The 21,541-nt window shown below is 40.8% G+C and overlaps 1 protein-coding gene across 2 annotated transcripts; it reads right to left on the reverse strand.

Annotated features, from left to right (window-relative positions):
• Positions 1-1,159: 1,159 nt before the first annotated feature.
• c4h19orf54 (chromosome 4 C19orf54 homolog) lies at positions 1,160-20,764 on the reverse strand. 2 transcript variants are annotated; one of them, XM_034168331.1, is made up of 7 exons: positions 20,733-20,764; positions 20,273-20,456; positions 16,784-16,852; positions 16,496-16,620; positions 2,984-3,113; positions 2,825-2,895; positions 1,160-2,746 (listed from the first exon to the last, which is right to left on the reverse strand). In XM_034168331.1, exons 2-7 carry the CDS (start codon positions 20,437-20,439, stop codon positions 2,412-2,414), a joined length of 897 nt encoding a protein of 298 aa, XP_034024222.1. In that variant the 5' UTR covers positions 20,440-20,456; positions 20,733-20,764; the 3' UTR covers positions 1,160-2,411. The 2 variants fall into 2 exon arrangements, with proteins under 2 accessions (XP_034024222.1, XP_034024223.1); XM_034168332.1 differs by having other exon boundaries at positions 20,273-20,464; positions 20,716-20,754.
• Between the last annotated feature and the right edge of the window lie 777 nt (positions 20,765-21,541).

Below are 21,541 nucleotides of genomic sequence, written 5' to 3' on the forward strand. Positions count from 1 at the left end.
CCTTCTCCCATGCCTCCTCTGGATCATCCAGATGGTCACTGGTGGACTTCAAACGGGCCTTGACATGTGCTGGCTTGAGCAGGTGGAACTTGTGTGCCCTGCAGGATTTTAAACCACGACGGGGTAGTGTGTTACTAATTTAATCTTTGCGTCTGTGGTCCCAGCTCTCTGCAGGACATTGAACAGGTCCTTCCATGTAGTTCTGGGCTTTCTCAGAATCATCCTTACCCCACGAAGTGAGATCCTGCATGGAGCCCCAGACGGAGGAAGACTGACAGCCATCTTGTGTTTCTTCCATTTTCTAATAATTATGCCAACAGTTGTCGCCTTCTCACCAAGCTGCTTGCCTGTTGTCCTGTAGCCCATCCCAGCCTTGTGCAGGTCTACAGTGTGTGGACAGGTGCCATTCATACAGGTAAAGAGTGCAGAATAGGATGGCTTCTTAAAGAAAAACTAACAGGTTTGTGAGAGCCAGAAGTCTTGCTGCTTGGTAGGTGATCAAATACTTATGTAATAAAGCGCAAATTAATTATTTAAAAATCATGCAATGTGGCTTTCTGAGGTTTTTTGTTAGATTCTGTCTCTCATAGTTGAAGTGTACCTATGATAAAAATTTCAGACCTCTACATTCTTTGTAGGTGGGAAAACTTGCAAAATCGACAATGGATCAAATACTTACTTGCCTCACTGTCGCTTGCTTTGGCTCAAAAGAGGCGCTGTGGGCTCACAGGGGAGGGTGTACAGTGTGCTGGACACCCTCCCCTGTGTGCCCACAGCTTGCATCATTTCTACCCAAATTAATATACTGCCAGGAACAACAATGATGACCAAAATGTTGTCAAAGTCTAAAGTGTCCTACGGTAGAGCAGCTGGACTACCAATATCTCAACACGGGTTGAATCACGCTAACTGTCTTTGGACAAGACACTTCATCTGCATTGTTCCAGTTCACCCAACTAATTTACAGCATCGGACTGGTGTCCAGTCCAGGGAGAATAGTACACTCTCATCTACTTCACGCTAAGGAATCTGGGGATGAACACTGACTGCAATGATCTTCGGGACCTCTAGAGGACTTAGTTTTTCTTCTATTATTCTGACCAAAAAAAAAAAGAAAAAGCAACATGCAGGTAAAATGAGAGATTAAAATAAAAAGAAATATGAACAAATAAACACATTTATTATATGAGGCCTATAAAACACGTACGCAGTGCAAATCAATTTGGCACGTCTGAATTATCTGTTCTGTTTAGAAGGCATGAAATCCAAGTGTAAAGATTGGTTCTGGGTGGAAAGGGTTTGGAGCTATCCTCTTCTTTAGTCATGGGTGTGCTTTTGAAATAACCAGAAATAAAAGTGTCCTCTGTCACTTTGAAATAACCAGAAATAAAAGTGTCCTCTGTCACTCTCTTTAAGACAGAGTGCGTCAGGTGCACAGTACTCTGGTTTTGAAAAAGCGGACCAAAATAAGAGGCTTTCTGGAGAGTTAATGGATCAGCGCCATCCTGTCAGAATGCAGGAGTGGACAGCGTCCACCAAAGCTCCCTGAGGTTATGTAGTAAGACAAAAAAAATGTTTTTTCTCATGAGTGTTTACTAATATGTTGTAGTCCCTTTAGATTATTTTTTTTTACCATTCAGGTCATAAAAATTATTTTATTCTCTGACTGCAATTTTGTCAGATAAAGGATTATCAATCAATCAATTGGCCTTGACTGAAAATAATTAAGGATTATCGAGATGATGGTTAAAATACAGTGACAATACACCATGACACTTTCTATAGTGATGTCATAAATGACGTGGGGCCTTTTAGTATTAGCCTTTTAGTATTTTTTTTAAAGTTGCTTGAGGAAAAAAATTACGGTTTGAGGGGTTTTGGGGAGTTGTTTTGAAAAATACATTTGCTTGATGGAAAAATCTGACAAGCAGCCCTTTTTTGAAACATACTGAAATTATTAATGCATAATATCATACGATATAGGCATTGGATGTGAAAACCACAACAGTGTTGGGTGTTAAAGTACCATTAATGCTTGCACTGAGCGTTCTTTTGCACTGGGTGGAAGATAGGACCAAAGAGGATGCAGTTGTACACCCGGCACCTTTAACTGGTGAAAAACTGGAAAACAGATCTATAAACTGTGAGTAATGACACCTGAGTTGGTTGTGATATTTAAAAAGACTCCTGATAGTTTGACAAACTGCAGTGCGATGACACTGGTGTAATTTCAATCCCATCAGCTGCAGCATTTTGTCACATGCTTTGGGTGTTTAAATTAGGCAAGTAGGACAAACTTCATTGATTTTCAGTAGGTAGAAACAACAAAAAAAGGCGTATGATTAATCTTTAGAACTCATTTGCATTCTGAGTCTATTTTAGCCCTCAGCAGACCAGAATTTTCACCCAGTTTACAGCTTGTGTTTTCCCGTGTGGATCAGTACTGCCTGGCCTGCCAGCCCAGCTTCCACCCCTCCTTCAGGAACCACGTACTGGGTTCCATCATTAACTCTGTGAGGATCCATGGTTCTGAGCTGCACGTTGCTTTGAGCTATGCTCTCTAAACTCCATAGCTGGTAGCGAAGACTTTTGCCCTGCTTGGTGAGGATGTATGCCTCTCTGATCCTTTTTATGCCTACAGGACAAGGACAGGTGGTGTCGATGGGCAGGCAAAGCCACGGCAAAGTGGAATCAGGCCGAGTCTGTTCTCTGCTCAGGCTCCCTTCTTCCAAACCGAGGAGAAGACCTGGGACAGATGGGTGCGGTAAATGTGGCACAGTGATTAGTTGAGTGAATGGGTGAGTGAGCTACTGAGTGTTTTTACCTGAAGCTACAGCCCAATGCGCCCGGTGCCCGCTGCGCTGGCATGGCTCATGGTTGAAGTCCTCATCATATCTGTAGACACTGTCAAAGAATCACGTGCTGCAACAACAAGTTAACGGCATGTGTGTAGCGTATCAGTGTTGTGTGAGTTCCAGGATACGGGATGAGAACAGGCTGTCTGTTCCACAGGTGTGTCATGATGGCGGCTGCATTGTGATCATTTAAACCTCCTGACAGCACTTCTGCCCTGCAGCCACAAACCTCCTCTGCAAGCAGAGCCATATTCTTAGCTGGGGGGGGGGGAACATAATAATGCTAATTAGGATACATGTAAACGACACCAGAAATTCAATATGATGTGGAATTAAACGTAGTAGTCAGTTACAGTATGAAGCCACATGTTGATTTGACAAAGTATGCATCTCCTGAAGCAATTCCTGATACATTGCATGGGTGTATCTGCCCCAGTTTGTTTATATCCAGGTGTTGGGAGGAGAGAGAGCGACTAATTAGCTGAGTGGAGGCACCAGGGCCCATGACTTCTGCTTCAGCCCTAAGATGATCGACTGCTGCCTGATTCAAGCCAGGACTCTCCATTGCCCATGTTCTGTTTTTATCCTTCAGATTAAAAAAAAAAAAAAAAAAAAAAAAAAAAAAGTGGTAAACGCTCTATCTTGCGTTTATAAAATTATTTATTATGTCTTCAAGACAGATGTAACAATGGGGCACAGATGGCCTCAAACAGTTTGGCGGCAGATGTGCTAATCAAGCTTGTGTAGTTTTCTCTGGGCCCCTCCCCAATCGGACCGGGAGTGACATGTTTAGCCGCATGTTCTCCTTGAATTGCTGGCTGTCTGAGTGGTGTCCAAAAAATGAGGTGGGCTTCATAGATAATTGGCAAAGCTTCTGGGGAAAACCTGGTCTTGTTAGGAGAGACGGCATCCATCCCACTTTGGATGGAGCAGCTCTCATTTCTAGAAATCTGGCCAATTTTCTTAAATCCTCCAAACCGTGACTATCCAGGGTTGGGACCAGGAAGCAGAGTTGTAGTCTTACACACCTCTCTGCAGCTTCTCTCCCCCTGCCATCCCCTCATTACCCCATCCCCGTAGAGACGGTGCCTGCTCCCAGACTACCAATAACCAGCAAAAATCTATTTAAGCATAAAAATTCAAAAAGAAAAAATAATATAGCACCTTCAACTGCACCACAGACTAAAACAGTTAAATGTGGTCTATTAAACATTAGGTCTCTCTCTTCTAAGTCCCTGTTGGTAAATGATATAATAATTGATCAGCATATTTTTTTATTCTGCCTAACAGAAACCTGGTTACAGCAGGATGAATATGTTAGTTTAAATGAGTCAACACCCCCGAGTCACACTAACTGTCAGAATGCTCGTAGTACGGGCCGGGGCGGAGGATTAGCAGCAATCTTCCATTCCAGCTTATTAATTAATCCAAAACCCAGACAGAGCTTTAATTCATTTGAAAGCTTGTCTCTTAGTCTTGTCCATCCAAATTGGAAGTCCCAAAAACCAGTTTTATTTGTTATTATCTATCGTCCACCTGGTCGTTACTGTGAGTTTCTCTGTGAATTTTCAGACCTTTTGTCTGACTTAGTGCTTAGCTCAGATAAGATAATTATAGTGGGCGATTTTAACATCCACACAGATGCTGAGAATGACAGCCTCAACACTGCATTTAATCTATTATTAGACTCTATTGGCTTTGCTCAAAAAGTAAATGAGTCCACCCACCACTTTAATCATATCTTAGATCTTGTTCTGACTTATGGTATGGAAATAGAAGACTTAACAGTATTCCCTGAAAACTCCCTTCTGTCTGATCATTTCTTAATAACATTTACATTTACTCTGATGGACTACCCAGCAGTGGGGAATAAGTTTCATTACACTAGAAGTCTTTCAGAAAGCGCTGTAACTAGGTTTAAGGATATGATTCCTTCTTTATGTTCTCTAATGCCATATAACAACACAGTGCAGAGTAGCTACCTAAACTCTGTAAGGGAGATAGAGTATCTCGTCAATAGTTTTACATCCTCATTGAAGACAACTTTGGATGCTGTAGCTCCTCTGAAAAAGAGAGCTTTAAATCAGAAGTGTCTGACTCCGTGGTATAACTCACAAACTCGTAGCTTAAAGCAGATAACCCGTAAATTGGAGAGGAAATGGCGTCTCACTAATTTAGAAGATCTTCACTTAGCCTGGAAACAGAGTCTGTTGCTCTATAAAAAAGCCCTCCGTAAAGCTAGGACATCTTTCTACTCATCACTAATTGAAGAAAATAAGAACAACCCCAGGTTTCTTTTCAGCACTGTAGCCAGGCTGACAAAGAGTCAGAGCTCTATTGAGCTGAGTATTCCATTAACTTTAACTAGTAATGACTTCATGACTTTCTTTGCTAACAAAATTTTAACTATTAGAGAAAAAATTACTCATAACCATCCCAAAGACGTATCGTTATCTTTGGCTGCTTTCAGTGATGCCGGTATTTGGTTAGACTCTTTCTCTCCGATTGTTCTGTCAGTTATTTTCATTAGTTACTTCATCCAAACCATCAACATGTTTATCAGACCCCATTCCTACCAGGCTGCTCAAGGAAGCCCTACCATTATTTAATGCTTCGATCTTAAATATGATCAATCTATCTTTGTTAGTTGGCTATGTACCACAGGCTTTTAAGGTGGCAGTAATTAAACCATTACTTAAAAAGCCATCACTTGACCCAGCTATCTTAGCTAATTATAGGCCAATCTCCAACCTTCCTTTTCTCTCAAAAATTCTTGAAAGGGTAGTTGTAAAACAGCTAACTGATCATCTGCAGAGGAATGGTCTATTTGAAGAGTTTCAGTCAGGTTTTAGAATTCATCATAGTACAGAAACAGCATTAGTGAAGGTTACAAATGATCTTCTTATGGCCTCGGACAGTGGACTCATCTCTGTGCTTGTTCTGTTAGACCTCAGTGCTGCTTTTGATACTGTTGACCATAAAATTTTATTACAGAGATTAGAGCATGCCATAGGTATTAAAGGCACTGCGCTGCAGTGGTCTGAATCATATTTGTCTAATAGATTACAATTTGTTCATGTAAATGGGGAATCTTCTTCACAGACTAAAGTTAATTATGGAGTTCCACAAGGTTCTGTGCTAGGACCAATTTTATTCACTTTAAACATGCTTCCCTTAGGCAGTATTATTAGACGGTATTGCTTAAATTTTCATTGTTACGCAGATGATACCCAGCTTTATCTATCCATGAAGCCAGAGGACACACACCAATTAGCTAAACTGCAGGATTGTCTTACAGACATAAAGACATGGATGACCTCTAATTTCCTGCTTTTATACTCAGATAAAACTGAAGTTATTGTACTTGGCCCCACAAATCTTAGAAACATGGTGTCTAACCAGATCCTTACTCTGGATGGCATTACCCTGACCTCTAGTAATACTGTGAGAAATCTTGGAGTCATTTTTGATCAGGATATGTCATTCAAAGCGCATATTAAACAAATATGTAGGACTGCTTTTTTGCATTTACGCAATATCTCTAAAATCAGAAAGGTCTTGTCTCAGAGTGATGCTGAAAAACTAATTCATGCATTTATTTCCTCTAGGCTGGACTATTGTAATTCATTATTATCAGGTTGTCCTAAAAGTTCCCTAAAAAGCCTTCAGTTAATTCAAAATGCTGCAGCTAGAGTACTGACGGGGACTAGAAGGAGAGAGCATATCTCACCCATATTGGCCTCTCTTCATTGGCTTCCTGTTAATTCTAGAATAGAATTTAAAATTCTTCTTCTTACTTATAAGGTTTTGAATAATCAGGTCCCATCTTATCTTAGGGACCTCGTAGTACCATATCACCCCAATAGAGCGCTTCGCTCTCAGACTGCAGGCTTACTTGTAGTTCCTAGGGTTTGTAAGAGTAGAATGGGAGGCAGAGCCTTCAGCTTTCAGGCTCCTCTCCTGTGGAACCAGCTCCCAATTCAGATCAGGGAGACAGACACCCTCTCTACTTTTAAGATTAGGCTTAAAACTTTCCTTTTTGCTAAAGCTTATAGTTAGGGCTGGATCAGGTGACCCTGAACCATCCCTTAGTTATGCTGCTATAGACGTAGACTGCTGGGGGGTTCCCATGATGCACTGTTTCTTTCTCTTTTTACTCTGTATGCACCACTCTGCATTTAATCATTAGTGATCGATCTCTGCTCCCCTCCACAGCATGTCTTTTTCCTGGTTCTCTCCCTCAGCCCCAACCAGTCCCAGCAGAAGACTGCCCCTCCCTGAGCCTGGTTCTGCTGGAGGTTTCTTCCTGTTAAAAGGGAGTTTTTCCTTCCCACTGTAGCCAAGTGCTTGCTCACAGGGGGTCGTTTTGACCGTTGGGGTTTTACATAATTATTGTATGGCCTTGCCTTACAATATAAAGCGCCTTGGGGCAACTGTTTGTTGTGATTTGGCGCTATATAAAAAAATTGATTGAATTGATTGAATTGTGCCATCATGCTGCCTCAATTGTTCTTAATTTAAAACCAAGGAGCAAAATAAACAAGTAACATAATGACTACACCTTATATTTGCCAGTTACTATAAATGCCAATAAGATGACTTTTCCTTAAAGGCACTTTGTAACATAGCAGAATAAGATAACTTTCGGAAAGTACAATAAAAAGCAAACTCCACTCATGCTGTTCCCCTTGTTTTTTTTTGGTTTTTTTGTGTGTGTGGTTTTTTTGTTGTTGTTGTTGTTGTTGTTTTGCCTAAAAGACAAAATATGTAAAAATTCCATACAGTGAAAATACTTAAAAAAAAAAAAAAAAAAATCTTATGTCTATATGTGCACTCCAAATTCTAGGGCCATTAACTCTCTAGTTCAGTGTAACTCAAAGTGTGGGCTGCAGGTGGGTCACTTAAAAAAAAAAAGTCTTTGATTTTCAATTTTGTGACCAAATTTAAAATTACCTAAGTATTTGATTATTTTGTATAATGTAATCAGAAGCAAAAAGAAAGAGCCACAGGATTAAATTATGTGTTATTCGTCATTTATCTTGATTGTGATTCCTCACTTGAAAGTCAGTTTGGATAAAAGTATCAGTTAAATGTGACTTATCTGACCTACTTCAACATACATATATATATATATATATATATATATATATATATATATATATATATATATATAGCTGCAGCTATAGAATATTTTTGAAATCGTGTATTCTAGTCATTTTTTTTTAATCGATTAATCAGATAAGAAGTAGTTTTGTGTTTTTAAACAACATCAACAGCCCAGGGTTCTCCCTAAGCAATGGCACTGTCACGCAGATTGTCAAATTTTGTTTTCCTGGGTAATTATTTACTTTTTCACATCTTTACAAGTTTTGGATCTTTCCCGGTGTCAGCTCAGCTGACACCAGACTGTAAGTGCAGGTGGTCGGTGTAATCCAGTCAGTCAGTCAGGCTGCACGTGAACGTAAGCATAGCCTGTGAAAAACTGGTCTCTGGAGTGCAGCTTTTCCACAAAAGCCACACTGATAAATCCACTGCACCCTGTTGAAAACTTTGATCAAATCCGAATAAAGGCGGTTTTTGAATAAACTTGACTGACTTAAAGTGCACGTAGAGCGGAGAGCAGCCAGCGGACCAAACTGTTTTTTTTTTTAAATATACAAACACACTGCTTCGCTTTAAATACGCAGTAAATCTGTTTCAGATGAACAGCGTGGACCCTCTTGCCCTTAATGGAGTGGCTATACGTCCACCCGTTGGGTCAATAAAGTAAATCTGCGAACATATACGCCCAACCACAACCGACCAATGAGCGCGCTTGTAAGCTCACTTCCGGTTTCAACGCGGGAGGGAAAAAAGGCGGATATTTTCTCGCTGGCTGCGGGAGGGTTCACAGCCCATGGAGGAACTGTGATCTAAAGTTGTTCTGTGCTCATCTCACCCAGGGAACAGTGTCAAACTAACACCATCTTACAGCCAACAAGCAGCTTTTTGTTCAAAAATTGTTTCGTTGTTGTTAATGCCTAGTCTACACTGGCAAACTTGACCAAACTTTTGTTTGCAAACATTACCAAACACCACGTTTGCCTATGTTTGGCTTGGGCGTCCATACTATGAAACAATACCAAACATTACCAAACAAATGTTTGGTAATGTATTCCAATGTTTTGTACTTTCCCTCTAAAAATTATCAGAAACAATGGCAAAATTCAAGAGAGAAGTCATCAGGGCATCTGCAGCAGTAATATGTGTAATTGCTGTGGAACGTCGTCGCCGCCGCCACCAAAAACAACACAAGCCTCGCTTGTGGTGCACATCCTGGATTAAGAAAAGACACAAGTATGGGGCCTACAATTGCCTTCTTAAAGAAATACAGTCCTCAGACAAACCAAGTTATAAGAACTTTCTGAGGATGGATGAGGCAGCTTTTGAGGAACTCCTTCAGAAGGTGGAGCCACTGATACAAAAGCAAGACACACACTTGATTATGGTGTTGTATAGGCATGGATGTTTCTCATATTCCTCAATTAAATTTTGTATCTCTTCAAATCCCCACACTCTTTCCTTCTTGGAGGCTGCCATTTTGTCCAACTAGTAATTCACATGATCACCAGCTCTTCTCTGATTGGCTATTTGTTGGCAAACTTCACCAAACATGTTTTCAAGAATGAACATGTCCAAAGCTTTGCAAACTAGTTTGGTGGTGTTTGGCAATACGTTCACACTACCAAACTCTGGCAAACTTTTCATGGCAAACACCACCAAACATGAAGTTTGGTGGTGTTTGCAAACAAATGTTTGCTGGTGTAGACTAGGCTTAACAGGCTTCCATTCAAAATGCTTATGAAGTTTGTCTGTTCTCATCCATTGCGGTGTTTTTGCAGTAATAAAAGACAGCGCCATTAAATGTGTCAATCATACGCCACAACAGAGCCTTAAAAAGTGGTGTAAAAAACGTAGTTTAGATGCACAAAACGCGTCAAATACACAATCACGGTTTGGCGACTAAGGTAAGACATATTTATCTGCCCAACAGCTGGGCGTGTAGCCTTTGCCTTCTCTTAAAAGGCTTTATTTTACTCTGTCTGTTGCATTGGAAAGCTGCTCTATTCTTCTTTTGTTTTTTTTTGGAGACGTTACAGTGCCACACACAGGCCTGGCATATATACTACAACTTTAGACAGATCTTTGAGGCACAGAATTTGCCTCAAACATTTTTTGTAATTGAATTATTCGAGTTACTTGACTAATCGTTTCAGCCCTAAATCTGATTACTCGTTTTCATCATCGTGATTGTAATGCAACCGATAGCCAATAGCTGCAGCGCTAATCTGATTCAAAAGACGTAGGCTAACTGTTGAGGTACATCGAGAAATACTAAGATTTTTTTCTGTTATCTTGTGAAGCCTTACGTGCATTCTGGTGCTTTATATACAGTCTGCAGTCTTACTCTGCATCCTAAATTGAAGAAGGACCTCAGAAAACTACAGGGTTTTCTCATAGTATGATCCTGTTCTCTGGAAATAAACTACCTGCTGACATTAGACACTCAGCTCCAGCTGAGTCCTTTAAATCAAGACTCAAAACGCACTTTTTACTCTGCTTTCTATAATGACTAACCTATGGCCTTATTTAAAAATTTTGGTTTCATTATGTCCTTGCACTATGTACTTGGAGTCCATTTTTTAACATTCATTTTATTTACCCTGATTTCTTATTAAATTTTTTTTTTTAGAATAACAACAAAAAGACATTCCTTGGCAATTAGAAGTATAAAGAATAAGGGTTTATATATGGAATACAGAAACCAAGTCTCAGACCAGACATCTCACAATACATCTCATTCTGTATTATAATAGCCAAGTGGCCTGTGTGTGTGTGTGTGTGTGTGTGTGTGTGTGTGTGTGTGTGTGTGTGTGTGTGTGTGTGTGTGTGTGTGTGTGTGTGTGTAGTGAGTGTGAGTGAGTGAGTGAGTGAGTGAGTGAGTGAGAGAGAGAGAGAGACAGTGAGAGAGAGAGAGAGATGGCGAGATGGCTCTGATCACGCAATGCTGACAGGACTAATAGTTTTGGAGAAGCTACAAACATTAGGTAACATTGCTAATTACATTTTGGACTCACATGCCTTTCCAGCAGGGGGCAGTAAATCATCTTTATATTATATATTAAGTGCATACTCGTATAATTATAAATGTTAAAAATACATGGAAAACACAAGAAACTGAAAACAATAATAAAAAGTTAAAATGTCAACTACTTATTTTATAAACACTCCCCAATCAAGAGTCCATGGATCCCCACGGGCAACAGGCTAGTAAACTGTTTAATTAACTCATTTAGTCTAAGTATCCAACAATACAAGTCAATCTTTGAATGAAAGAGTCAATTCTCAGCTGCAGGCTTGCAGTCATTTGTTCCATTGTGTAGACCTGTTTTTGTTTATGCGTCTTGGTTGGTGCCTCCTCCTTTTTCCAATTTATGGTATTTTTTTTAGCTGTCAAAATTATCTTTGAAATGTATATATGTCTTGAAGTTAATTTCTTTTTAGGAATGGCTCCCTACAAAAACGTCAGTGGGTCTAAGGGAATCTCTAAATGTAAAATCTTTTCTATTTCTGCTTTTATGTTTTTCCAGTATTCCTGAATTAAGGAGCAGTCCCTAAAACATCCATCAGATCTCCAAACTTCCCACACTTTCTCCAGCAAAATTGTTGTGATGGTGTTTTCAGTTATGTAGAGGTGACAAGAGGAGTACTGAAGTATCTTATTAATTTCCAGTTCAATTCTTTCCACATTTTACTATTAATTCCCTTGTGACAGTTTACACAGAGATCTTCCCATACCTCATCTTCTATAATGGTATTTAGTTATAATTCCCATTTTTCCTTGATGCACAATGTGTTCAGTGAGATGTCTGTCACAAGTCTTTTGTAGATGTTTGAAACATGTTTGTTTAGTTAGAATACCCTCTTCTAAAACACTAAAGAATTCATCGATTGCACTGAGCATTTTACTGATCATCTCTTTCTTTATGGGTCATGATATAGTGTCTTATTTGGAAGTACTTAATGAGGTCCCTAGATGGGAGAGAAAACTTGTTTTTGTAGCTGAGAAAAAGATCAAAAGTCAGACAAAGACCTTTGTACACTGGACCAGTTATTCCAGTGGTGTCCAGAGTATTCCAGAAAGGGCCAAGAGGGTGCAGGTTTTCGTTGCAGCCAGTGACTCCAGCAGGTGATTTCACTGATTAACATCACTTTGAGTAGATGGGATGAGTTCATCAGTGAAATCACCTGCTGGAGTCACTGGCTGCAACGAAAACCTGCACCCTCTTGGCTCTTTCTGGAATACTCTGGACACCACTGGAATAACTTGTCCAGTGTACAAAGGTCTTTGTCACTCTAACGTCTAAAACCACTGTCCCATATGGAAGGAAGGAATTCTATATTACACACAATTGGCATCGCTCTTGAAATTGATTCTGGACCACCGAGTTCTGAACTGTTGTCCACATGCTCAGTGTATGGTGAATCCACTAATTTTCGATATTAATTTTGTTACGCGTTTCTTGTTGAAAAAAGGTAGTATTATTAATGACACTTCCTTGAGTGCTTTCTGTTCCATCTGTTCCTGTCTAGTTTCCTCATCCTGTCTGATCCAAGTCACAACAGCAGTCAACTGTGCAGCCCAATAGTAGTTTTTGAATGTGGGCATGCCCAGATGGCCCTTGTCTTTTGGCAGGAGACAAGTTTTAAGTCTTACCATGGGCCTTTTGTTTTTACATATGAATTTAGAGATTAGTTTATCAAGTAGACTAAAAGTGTGGAGGGCCTAGAACAGAAATAAATGTCTAGGTAGCAAATTCATTTTCGCTGTCTCGATTCTTCCCAATAGGAAGCGTGGGAGGACCTCCCATATTTTCACATCATTCATTATTTAATTCATTAATTAAGTGTAATTAGTGTCAAATACTTGTGTGGGTCTGGGTGAAATAATTAACCCCAGGTACCTAAATCCTTGTTTGGACCAGTGAAAAGACACATTACCATTTAGTCCTGATGGCCAAGTGCCTGAAATCATTATTGCCTCAAACTTATTTTCATTAATTTTATATCCTAATATTGAACTATATTTATACAGACAGTGTATAAGTGCAGAGATCGAAAGGAGAGGGTTCAATATAAAGAGCAGAATGTCATCTGCAAATAGTGCCACCTTAGGGACTGATCCATTTTGTATCTTTTATTTCTTGAATTTGTGCATTTTGATGGATAGCCTTATCCAAACTTTCAATACTAATAGCAAAAAAATAGGAGACACAGAATCCCCCTGCTTTATCCCCTTTCTATCTTAAAAAATGCAGCACAATAACCATTAACTCTGACTTTGGATTTGAAACCAACATTATACAAATAATGGATGGTAAGGAGTCCAACATAGAGAAATATTGGATGAAGTAAAGTTATATTGGACAAGGCATGGCCGAGACCAATATAACTTTTCTGAATCCAATATTTCTCTATGTTGGACGACTTGCCATCCATCGTTATGTTCTCCACCCCCCTCCCAAATTAAGCAAACAACAAAGAGTCAAGTAAATTAGATCAATTTATTTTGTTGTGAACAGCATATGAATGCTTCTAAAATGTCAGTAGCATGCTTGTCTACCTTCTTAGTGTTTTTGGCATCCTTGGAGTTCAATATTTCCACCAGTTCCTCCTCTGTGAACTCAGCAAACCTCCCTGACAGATGATTTTCTGCTGTTGTTGACATGTTTGTTGCCTTTTTTTCAACCAGCGTCTGTCAGCAAGTTCCTGACCTCCGCTACGTCATTAGTGATGTCATCTCATGAATAATTGTATGCCGTGCTCTGACTGGCTAGCTGTTGGCAGTTAGCTCTAACGCTATTGGTCAGTGGGAACCGATCCAATATAACTTTTGGTCCTAGCCTTTTTGGATCCCTTTGGATCCAACATAACTTTCTGGCGCCAAGCATGCCAAAATACAGGTAAATGATGGACAGAAAGGGTAATCTGTCATTGGCTATTGCAATCTGAGTGGACAACATATATATATATACATATATACACATATATATATATATAAAAAAATCCCATGAACAAATTCTACTCTGAACCCCATATCTAATAATGTTTGCACTAGAAATATCCAATCGACTATCAAATGTTTTTGCGGCTTCTAGGCTGAGAAACATTGCTGGATGTAGCTGTTGATTGATAGGTTTAAGGCTGTCCCTATATTGTTTGAGTCTAAATTGTTGTAGTTCATAGTGATTATTTTATTCTGTTTGCATATGGTTTGTAGTCATATTTCATTATTGTGGTTTCATAACTTTGTGTCTTAATTTTTACTGTATTTTAAATGTTTTTATTGTAACTATCACACAGCAGTGTGTAAGCAAGTAATGACTAACATACAAATAAACTATTACTTTCATTACATTAAAAACACACTTAAGGTACCTTGACACTTGCACGAATTTGATCCCTGCACCGCACACAGTCTGGCATGCCAGAGTAAACTCGGTGTAAACTGTGCATGGGATGTGCACGGCTGCGTGCCAGCCTTCAAAGAAAATTTTTAAAGGTTCAAAATCTCTGTCACCCATTAATTTTGTGAACTAGATCTCATTGCCACAGTGCAGCTGAATGATTATGACAAAATGTTACATCCATAATAAACATAATTTTACAGATACATTATCTAACTCATAAGAAGGAATGAAAATGCAACTGTTTTACCAATCCATTACTTGTAACATACATCAACTAGTGATGCATCCTGGACACATCATCAGTGATGTTACCCGGGATCACAGAGTGTTTCGGGTCTTTCAAACATCATACACTCTTCTCCGGGCGACCCAGCCAGGGGTGATCAATCCCCCAGCTTGTGTCCAGGAAGCGCTACCCTACCCATGGATCTCCTCGCCTGATCCACAGCCACCGCGAGGCAACCTCTGCCGCCTCTGTGGCTTCCTTAATGGCTCTACGCTTGTTGGCCCCAGTGATGCCCAGGATGTTGTAGACCCTGCAGAGGGACTGGCCTGCGAACCCTCTGCATCCCACCTCAATGGGCTCACATCTTGCTCGCCATCCGTTGCGACGACACTCCTCCAGCAGATCCTGGTACTTGGCCCTCTTCCGCTCATTGGCCTCCTCGATACGATCTTCCCAGGGGATCCTAAGTTCTAGGAGCACCACCTGCTTGGAGCTCACTGAGGTCAGCACCACATCTGGCCTTAGAGATGTTTTGGCTACATTCTCTGGGAACCTTAATTGCTTCCCTAGGTCCACTTTCAGTTCCCAGTCTTGTGCTGTTGCTAGAAGGCCAGCAGAAGAGGTTCTGACGGCAGCTGTTGGTTCTTCCCCAGCTCTGACGAAGGAAATGGTCTTCTTCACTGGGCGAAGATGCTTGCACTGCGTAATCCCCATGCAGATGGTGTTTGCTATGGCCTTCAAGACCTGGTCATGCCGCCAACAGTAGCGCCCCTCGCTCAGGCCTCTCGGACAGCAGCTCAAGATGTGCTCCAGGGTCCCTTTCTTCTGGCAGAGACCACACGCTGGAGACTCCACCTTCCCCCACAAGAACAGGTTGGACGGGCTTGGCAGTACATCATAGACAGCCTGCATCAGAAATTTTATGCGCTGGGGCTCAGCTCTCCACAGCTCGGTCCAAGTGACTTTGCGCTCCACTGCCTGCTCCCATCGCGTCCAGGCTCCCTGCTGCTGCATTCCCACCATCCTGCCTGCTCTCTCTTCTTCAACTGCCGCTCGCACTTCCTCCAGGGCAGTGATCTCTTATCTTTCCCCTTTGCCTTGTTGTAGCGAGGTGCTGTACTGCAGCCCAGGCCTGCTCTTCCCCGCACCGTTGTCCCCACCAGAGCTCTGTGCCGCACCCGTGATTCTGCAACATCTACGGCCTCTGCTGCCCTCCATTTCCGCCCGGTCCTGACTTCAATCCCAGCTTGAGAGATTTTTGGGTCACATGACTCTGTATTGCAGCACCTCCCTAGTGCGGCTCACCTTGAATTCCTCATTCAGGCTGCTGATGGGGAGCTTCAGCATGTTGTTTTTCCCCATACAGGGCGATGCTGCTCAGACTTCGCGGTAGACCCAGCCACATCTGCAGGAACCTGCTGACCCTCTTCTCAAAGCCTTCAACTGTGGAGATCGGTACCTCGTACACTAAAAGGGGCCAGAGAATTCTACATAATTACATCCATAATAAACATAATTTTACAGATACATTATCTAACTCATAAGAAGGAATGAAAATGCAACTGTTTTACCAATCCATTACAATACATTAGAAATAATTACCTTTGAGACGATTCCAAATGCATTCTCCACCTCATGAAACACATGAGAAAAACTGCAGTTGCAGATAATTCCTCTGTGATTCCGGGAGCAATGAGATGTGGTTTCATCAGCCAAATCCCAAGAGCAAATGTGTCATCCCCTACTAAATAATTATTTCATTTAAAGCGGTGTCCAGCGCCACAAAGCGAGACTCACTGGCATGACGAATTGCGCGGCAGTGTGGGGATTAAATTTGTGCAAGTGTCAAGGTGGCTTTAGTCAGTAAAACTGGCTAAAAGAAAGAAAGACAAAGACAATGTTACCTGAAAACATTTCTCCCTGCATAGTGTAGCCCCTCTTCAATGCCACCTGGACCACAGTTTCCATGTCAACATGCAGCTGTGGCTGCTGAAGGTGAGCAGCCATCCACAAAGCCACCAGACCGCACCTCAAGGTAAAAAAAAGAACAACATACCCTACAGGTCATAAAGGAAATGACACAACTGGTGATTCTGCTTCACATACAATAATCGTGCTACTCCTGTAACACTTTCAGTCAAAGGAGGATGTATGTTTTTTGACAGTTACTTGTAATGGTAATATTTACTTACTGCGGACCATCCTGGATGAGGGAGGGCACATAGGTGTTCACCAATACCCACTGCAGTTCCTTCTGAAAACTACAGTACAGAAAGAACAACAACATCCATGACACCAAAGAATCTGATTTATAAAGCAATGTTGCATTTATACAGAGATGGCACACAAACAGTAGTGTTATTTCAGTCATCGCAATAATTATCGATATCAATGCTCAGTAAATTGGAAAAGACTCAAACTGAGTACCAGAAGATGTGATCATTTCCAGACCTGTCACAATAATGATTTTTGTTATACAATATTGTTCCAGAAATAACTGCAATAATAGATTTAGTAATTATAAGACTATTTTATGTCACCAATAATGCAAGTACACAATTTCAAAGAGCAAGGAACTATGAATTCTTAAGAATATTCAAAGAAACTGTTTTACAATATTCTTGGAATTGTAATGTAAAAAAAATACTGAAATATTCAAAATGAACAATGAAATAAAACTACACAACCCAAACATTATTATTATTATTGGGAGTTTCAATTTAAAAAATTTTTTCAATTTATTTTCATTTATATAGCACCAAATCGCAACAGAGGTGCCTCAAGGCACCTCACACAAGTAAGGTCTAACCTTACTAACCCCCAGAGCAGCAGTGGTAAGGAAAACTCTCTCTGAGGAAGAAACCTCAAGCAGACCAGACTCAAAAGCATGACCCTCTGCTTGGGCCATGCTACAGACAAATTACAGAACAATTCACAAAATGAATATAAAGGAAATGCTGTTGGTGCACAGGACAGGAGGGTGGAAAGGACAGTGGGAAGGAAAAACTCCCTTTTAACAGGAAGAAACCTCCAGCAGAACCAGGCTCAGGGAGGGGCAGTCTTCTGCTGTGAATGGTTGTGGCTGAGGGGAGAGAATCAGAAAAAGACATGCTGTGGAAGAGAGCAGAGATCAATCACCAATGATTAAAAACAGAGAGGTGCATACAGAGCAAAAAGAGGTGAATAAAAAGAAACACTGGGTGCATCATGGGAACCCCCCAGCAGTCTAAGTCTATAGCAGCATAACTAAGGGATGGTTCAGGGTCACCTGATCCAGCCCTAACTATAAGCTTTAGCAAAAAGGAAAGTTTTAAGCTTAATCTTAAAAGTAGAGCGGGCGTCTGTCTCCCTAATCCGAACTTGGAGCTGGTTCCACAGGAGAGGAGCCTGAAATAAGCATTGCTTAAATTTTCATTGTTACGCAGATGATACCCAGCTTTATCTATCCATGAAGCCAGAGGACACACACCAATTAGCTAAACTGCAGGATTGTCTTACAGACATAAAGACATGGATGACCTCTAATTTCCTGCTTTTAAACTCAGATAAAACTGAAGTTATTGTACTTGGCCCCACAAATCTTAGAAACATGGTGTCTAACCAGGTCCTTACTCTGGATGGCATTACCCTGACCTCTAGTAATACTGTGAGAAATCTTGGAGTCATTTTTGATCAGGATATGTCATTCAAAGCGCATATTAAACAAATATGTAGGACTGCTTTTTTGCATTTACACAATATCTCTAAAATTAGAAAGGTCTTGTCTCAGAGTGATGCTGAAAAACTAATTCATGCATTTATTTCCTCTAGGCTGGACTATTGTAATTCAATATTATCAGGTTGTCCTAAAAGTTCCCTGAAAAGCCTTCAGTTAATTCAAAATGCTGCAGCTAGAGTACTAACGGGGACCAGAAGGAGAGAGCATATCTCACCCATATTGGCCTCTCTTCATTGGCTTCCTGTTAAACATGAATCAGGGTCTCAGCATCAGCCATAGACAGGATGGGATGAATCCTCTCTATATTTCGCAGGTGGAAGAAAGCAGTCCTCATAACATTTCTAATGTGGAGGTCAAAGGACAATGTAGGATCAAAAATTACCCCAAGGTTCCTCACGCTGTCAGTGTGATGTATGACACACGAGCCTAGGCTGAGAGTTAACTGGTCAAATTGATGCCGATGTCTCACTGGACCAAGAACCATCATTTCTAAGGATTTTATGTGGATGAAATTACCAGCAGTTATCAGCATGTACAACTGAGTATCATCAGCATAGCAGTAAAAGGTAATCCCAAAGTGCCGCAATATGTGCCCAAGGGGTGCTATATAAAGGGAGAAAAGCAGGGGGCCTAAGGCGGACCCCCGTGGAACCCCAAATTTCATGTCACTAAGGTTAGAGGTAGTGTTACTGTACAAAACACAGTGAGAACAACTGGTCAAGTATGACATCAACCATGCAAGGGCACTCCCACTAATCCCAAAATGATTTTCCAGCCTATCAAGTAGAATATGATGATCCACTGTATCAAATGCAGCACTGAGATCTAACAGCAACAGAACCGTAGTGGTGTCCGAATCCACTGCAAGCAGAAGATCATTCACCACTTTAGTGAGAGCCGTCTCTGTGGAATGATATTTTCTAAAAGCAGACTACAGTGGCTCAAAGAGATTATTCTCAGTAACATAGTCGACAAACTGCCGTGACACCACTTTTTTCAAAATTTTAGAGCAAAATGATAGATCTGATACTGGCCGATAGTTTTTCAATACACTAGGGTCAAGATTAGATTTCTTAAGTAATGGTTTAATCACTGCAGATTTGAAATATTTAGGAACAGATTCAGAAGTTAAAGAACTATTAATGATTTATAATATATTATGAATTAAAATATTGACACAGATAAAGGTTATAAACTGCCCAGAACACTCATCACTCCTACATTTTTAATGCACTCATCAGTTTTGCACCAGCCAGGAAACTTTAACTCAAACTTGACTTGAACTGGTCTGACAGTGCCGTCTGTTTAGTGTTAAACTTCTTTTAATCACTTTGAATTAACTTCTTCAACTGGAGTGACAACTGTTCTAAGCTTGTCATGATCTTTATTTATATTTATGATAATATCTTGATTTTTGTTTGCAAGTTGATGAGCGTCCTAGTGTAACACAGCTCTGTCCCAGTGCAGTTTTCTGGGTGACGTCAGCCATGACACACGTCCCAGAGCCAACCATTTGGGAGGTCGGCGAATGGATCAGATAAGACGATGCTGTTGACTGTTAGTACACTGCATCTGTTTGCAGTTGGTTCTCCTCTTTTTCCGTGGGTTTTACCAGTACACCAAAAAACAGAGCACCGCACACTAAAGCTCGACGCTCCTCCACTCTCCCCGTCACTGGTAAACCCCTTGCATGAAGAAACTGCTGCAATCGTTCCTGTTGCCACAGGCAAACTTTTCCGTAATTTGCCACCAGGATCCTGGGAATGCTCAATGTTTGTATGCATTGACCTTTGAACTTACCCAGCAGCCACTGTGGTGCTGAAAACTTGAAACTGGCTTATTGGATCATCGCTGGTAATAATGGTTGATTGCTGTTATACCGGTGGCGGTACAGACTACCGAGTTCTGTCTTAGTTGAGTGTTTTAACAGTGATCAAATGCTTACTTAGATTTAAATTCTCACCGACTCTCCCTCTGGCTGAGCAGTAGTCGGGCCTCTGTGTGATCCCCCTCCACAGGCCTCCTGACACCGGCCAAAGTCTGATACAGCTTCTTCTTAGGTGCTGAAGCAGGAGGTACAGGTGGTGGTGGTGGTGGTGGAGAAGGTGGCAGGTAACATTGTGATGACATTTCCTTTACTCCTTTATGGGTGAAACTGACAGAAAGTACATTTTAGTATTATGTGCACAGCAGCTGTGCAAAACCCACAGACCATGAAACCAGACTCCTGCTGCTCCCCACGTAGCTCTGTGCTGGGTAGCCGGAGTGCTCCTCCTCTAACCACCGAGAGAGCAAAATACCGGCTAACTTAAGTCTGTTACACGCAAAAACCGAAGTAGAAACTGTGTCGTTGTTTAAAATAAACCTGCAAAAATATGTATATTGCAATGAAAAAAATGCACTCACTGTTCTGCAGCTTCAGCTAGCTGCCTGCTTCCTTTATACCCATACTTGGCAGCATACTGTCTTCTTCTTTGTGTTTTGCTAAGTAACACTTAAGGAGCATATCGCCCTCTAGGCGTCGAATGTGGTATCCCTACACCATGGAGCCTATCTCAGCAGTGCACCATAGACTATTTTATTTTATAGGCTGTCTGCAAATTGCACTGCGTTACCGCCAACAACTGAACAGGAACATGGAGTAGTAAAATATACCACAATCTAAAGCCTTTATTAGATAACAGTTTGGCCATAAATCTGAAATGCAATCAGTTGTGTGTGCCCACACACATAGTACACTACCATCTGTCAAGTCATCCCTAAATATCTCTGTGATTATTTTATTATATCACGTTGGATGGTAAATGGGAAATTGATAGAAGTTTCAGTATTTATAGCATGGTTCAAATTTAGGTGGTAAAAGAGGGATAAATCCAGTTTATTGTAAAACATGGTCAGTTACAATCTGAACTCATTGGGAAACAAGGCTGAATGTGACAGGCTGACCTGAAAAGAGAGTGGCATGACAATTTTAAAGGGAAGTTACTCAACCAATCTCTTTTACAACATATATATTTTTTAAAATATATATCTTAGAGCACAGCAACACATACAAAGGTTTCTACTGTTCTTCAACTAGTAGCCTTCTGACTTGGAAGGAACTATGGAAGGTGCAGTGACCACTTGGCCACCTATGTGGCTTCTATTCAGTTGCAAGGTTTGTTTAAAATCTTGATATTTGTATATATTAATATCAATATTTGATATTTATATTTGAAGACTCACAGTGCTT

Source organism: Thalassophryne amazonica, chromosome 4 (assembly GCF_902500255.1).
Source record: "Thalassophryne amazonica chromosome 4, fThaAma1.1, whole genome shotgun sequence".
Taxonomy (NCBI): Eukaryota; Metazoa; Chordata; class Actinopteri; order Batrachoidiformes; family Batrachoididae; genus Thalassophryne; species Thalassophryne amazonica.

What these genes read in the sequence shown, in the direction of transcription:
- c4h19orf54 (XM_034168331.1), bottom strand. Translation starts at nt 20,439, where the DNA reads ATGTCATCACAATGTTACCTGCCACCTTCTCCACCACCACCACCACCA. An exon ending in GCAGGGAGAAATGTTTTCAG is followed by an intron (nt 3,114 to 16,495) that starts GTAACATTGTCT and finishes CCCCCCCCCCAG; the next exon opens with CTAAGAATATGGCTCTGCTT. An exon ending in GCATTGGGCTGTAGCTTCAG is followed by an intron (nt 2,747 to 2,824) that starts GTAAAAACACTC and finishes CATCTGTCCCAG; the next exon opens with GTCTTCTCCTCGGTTTGGAA.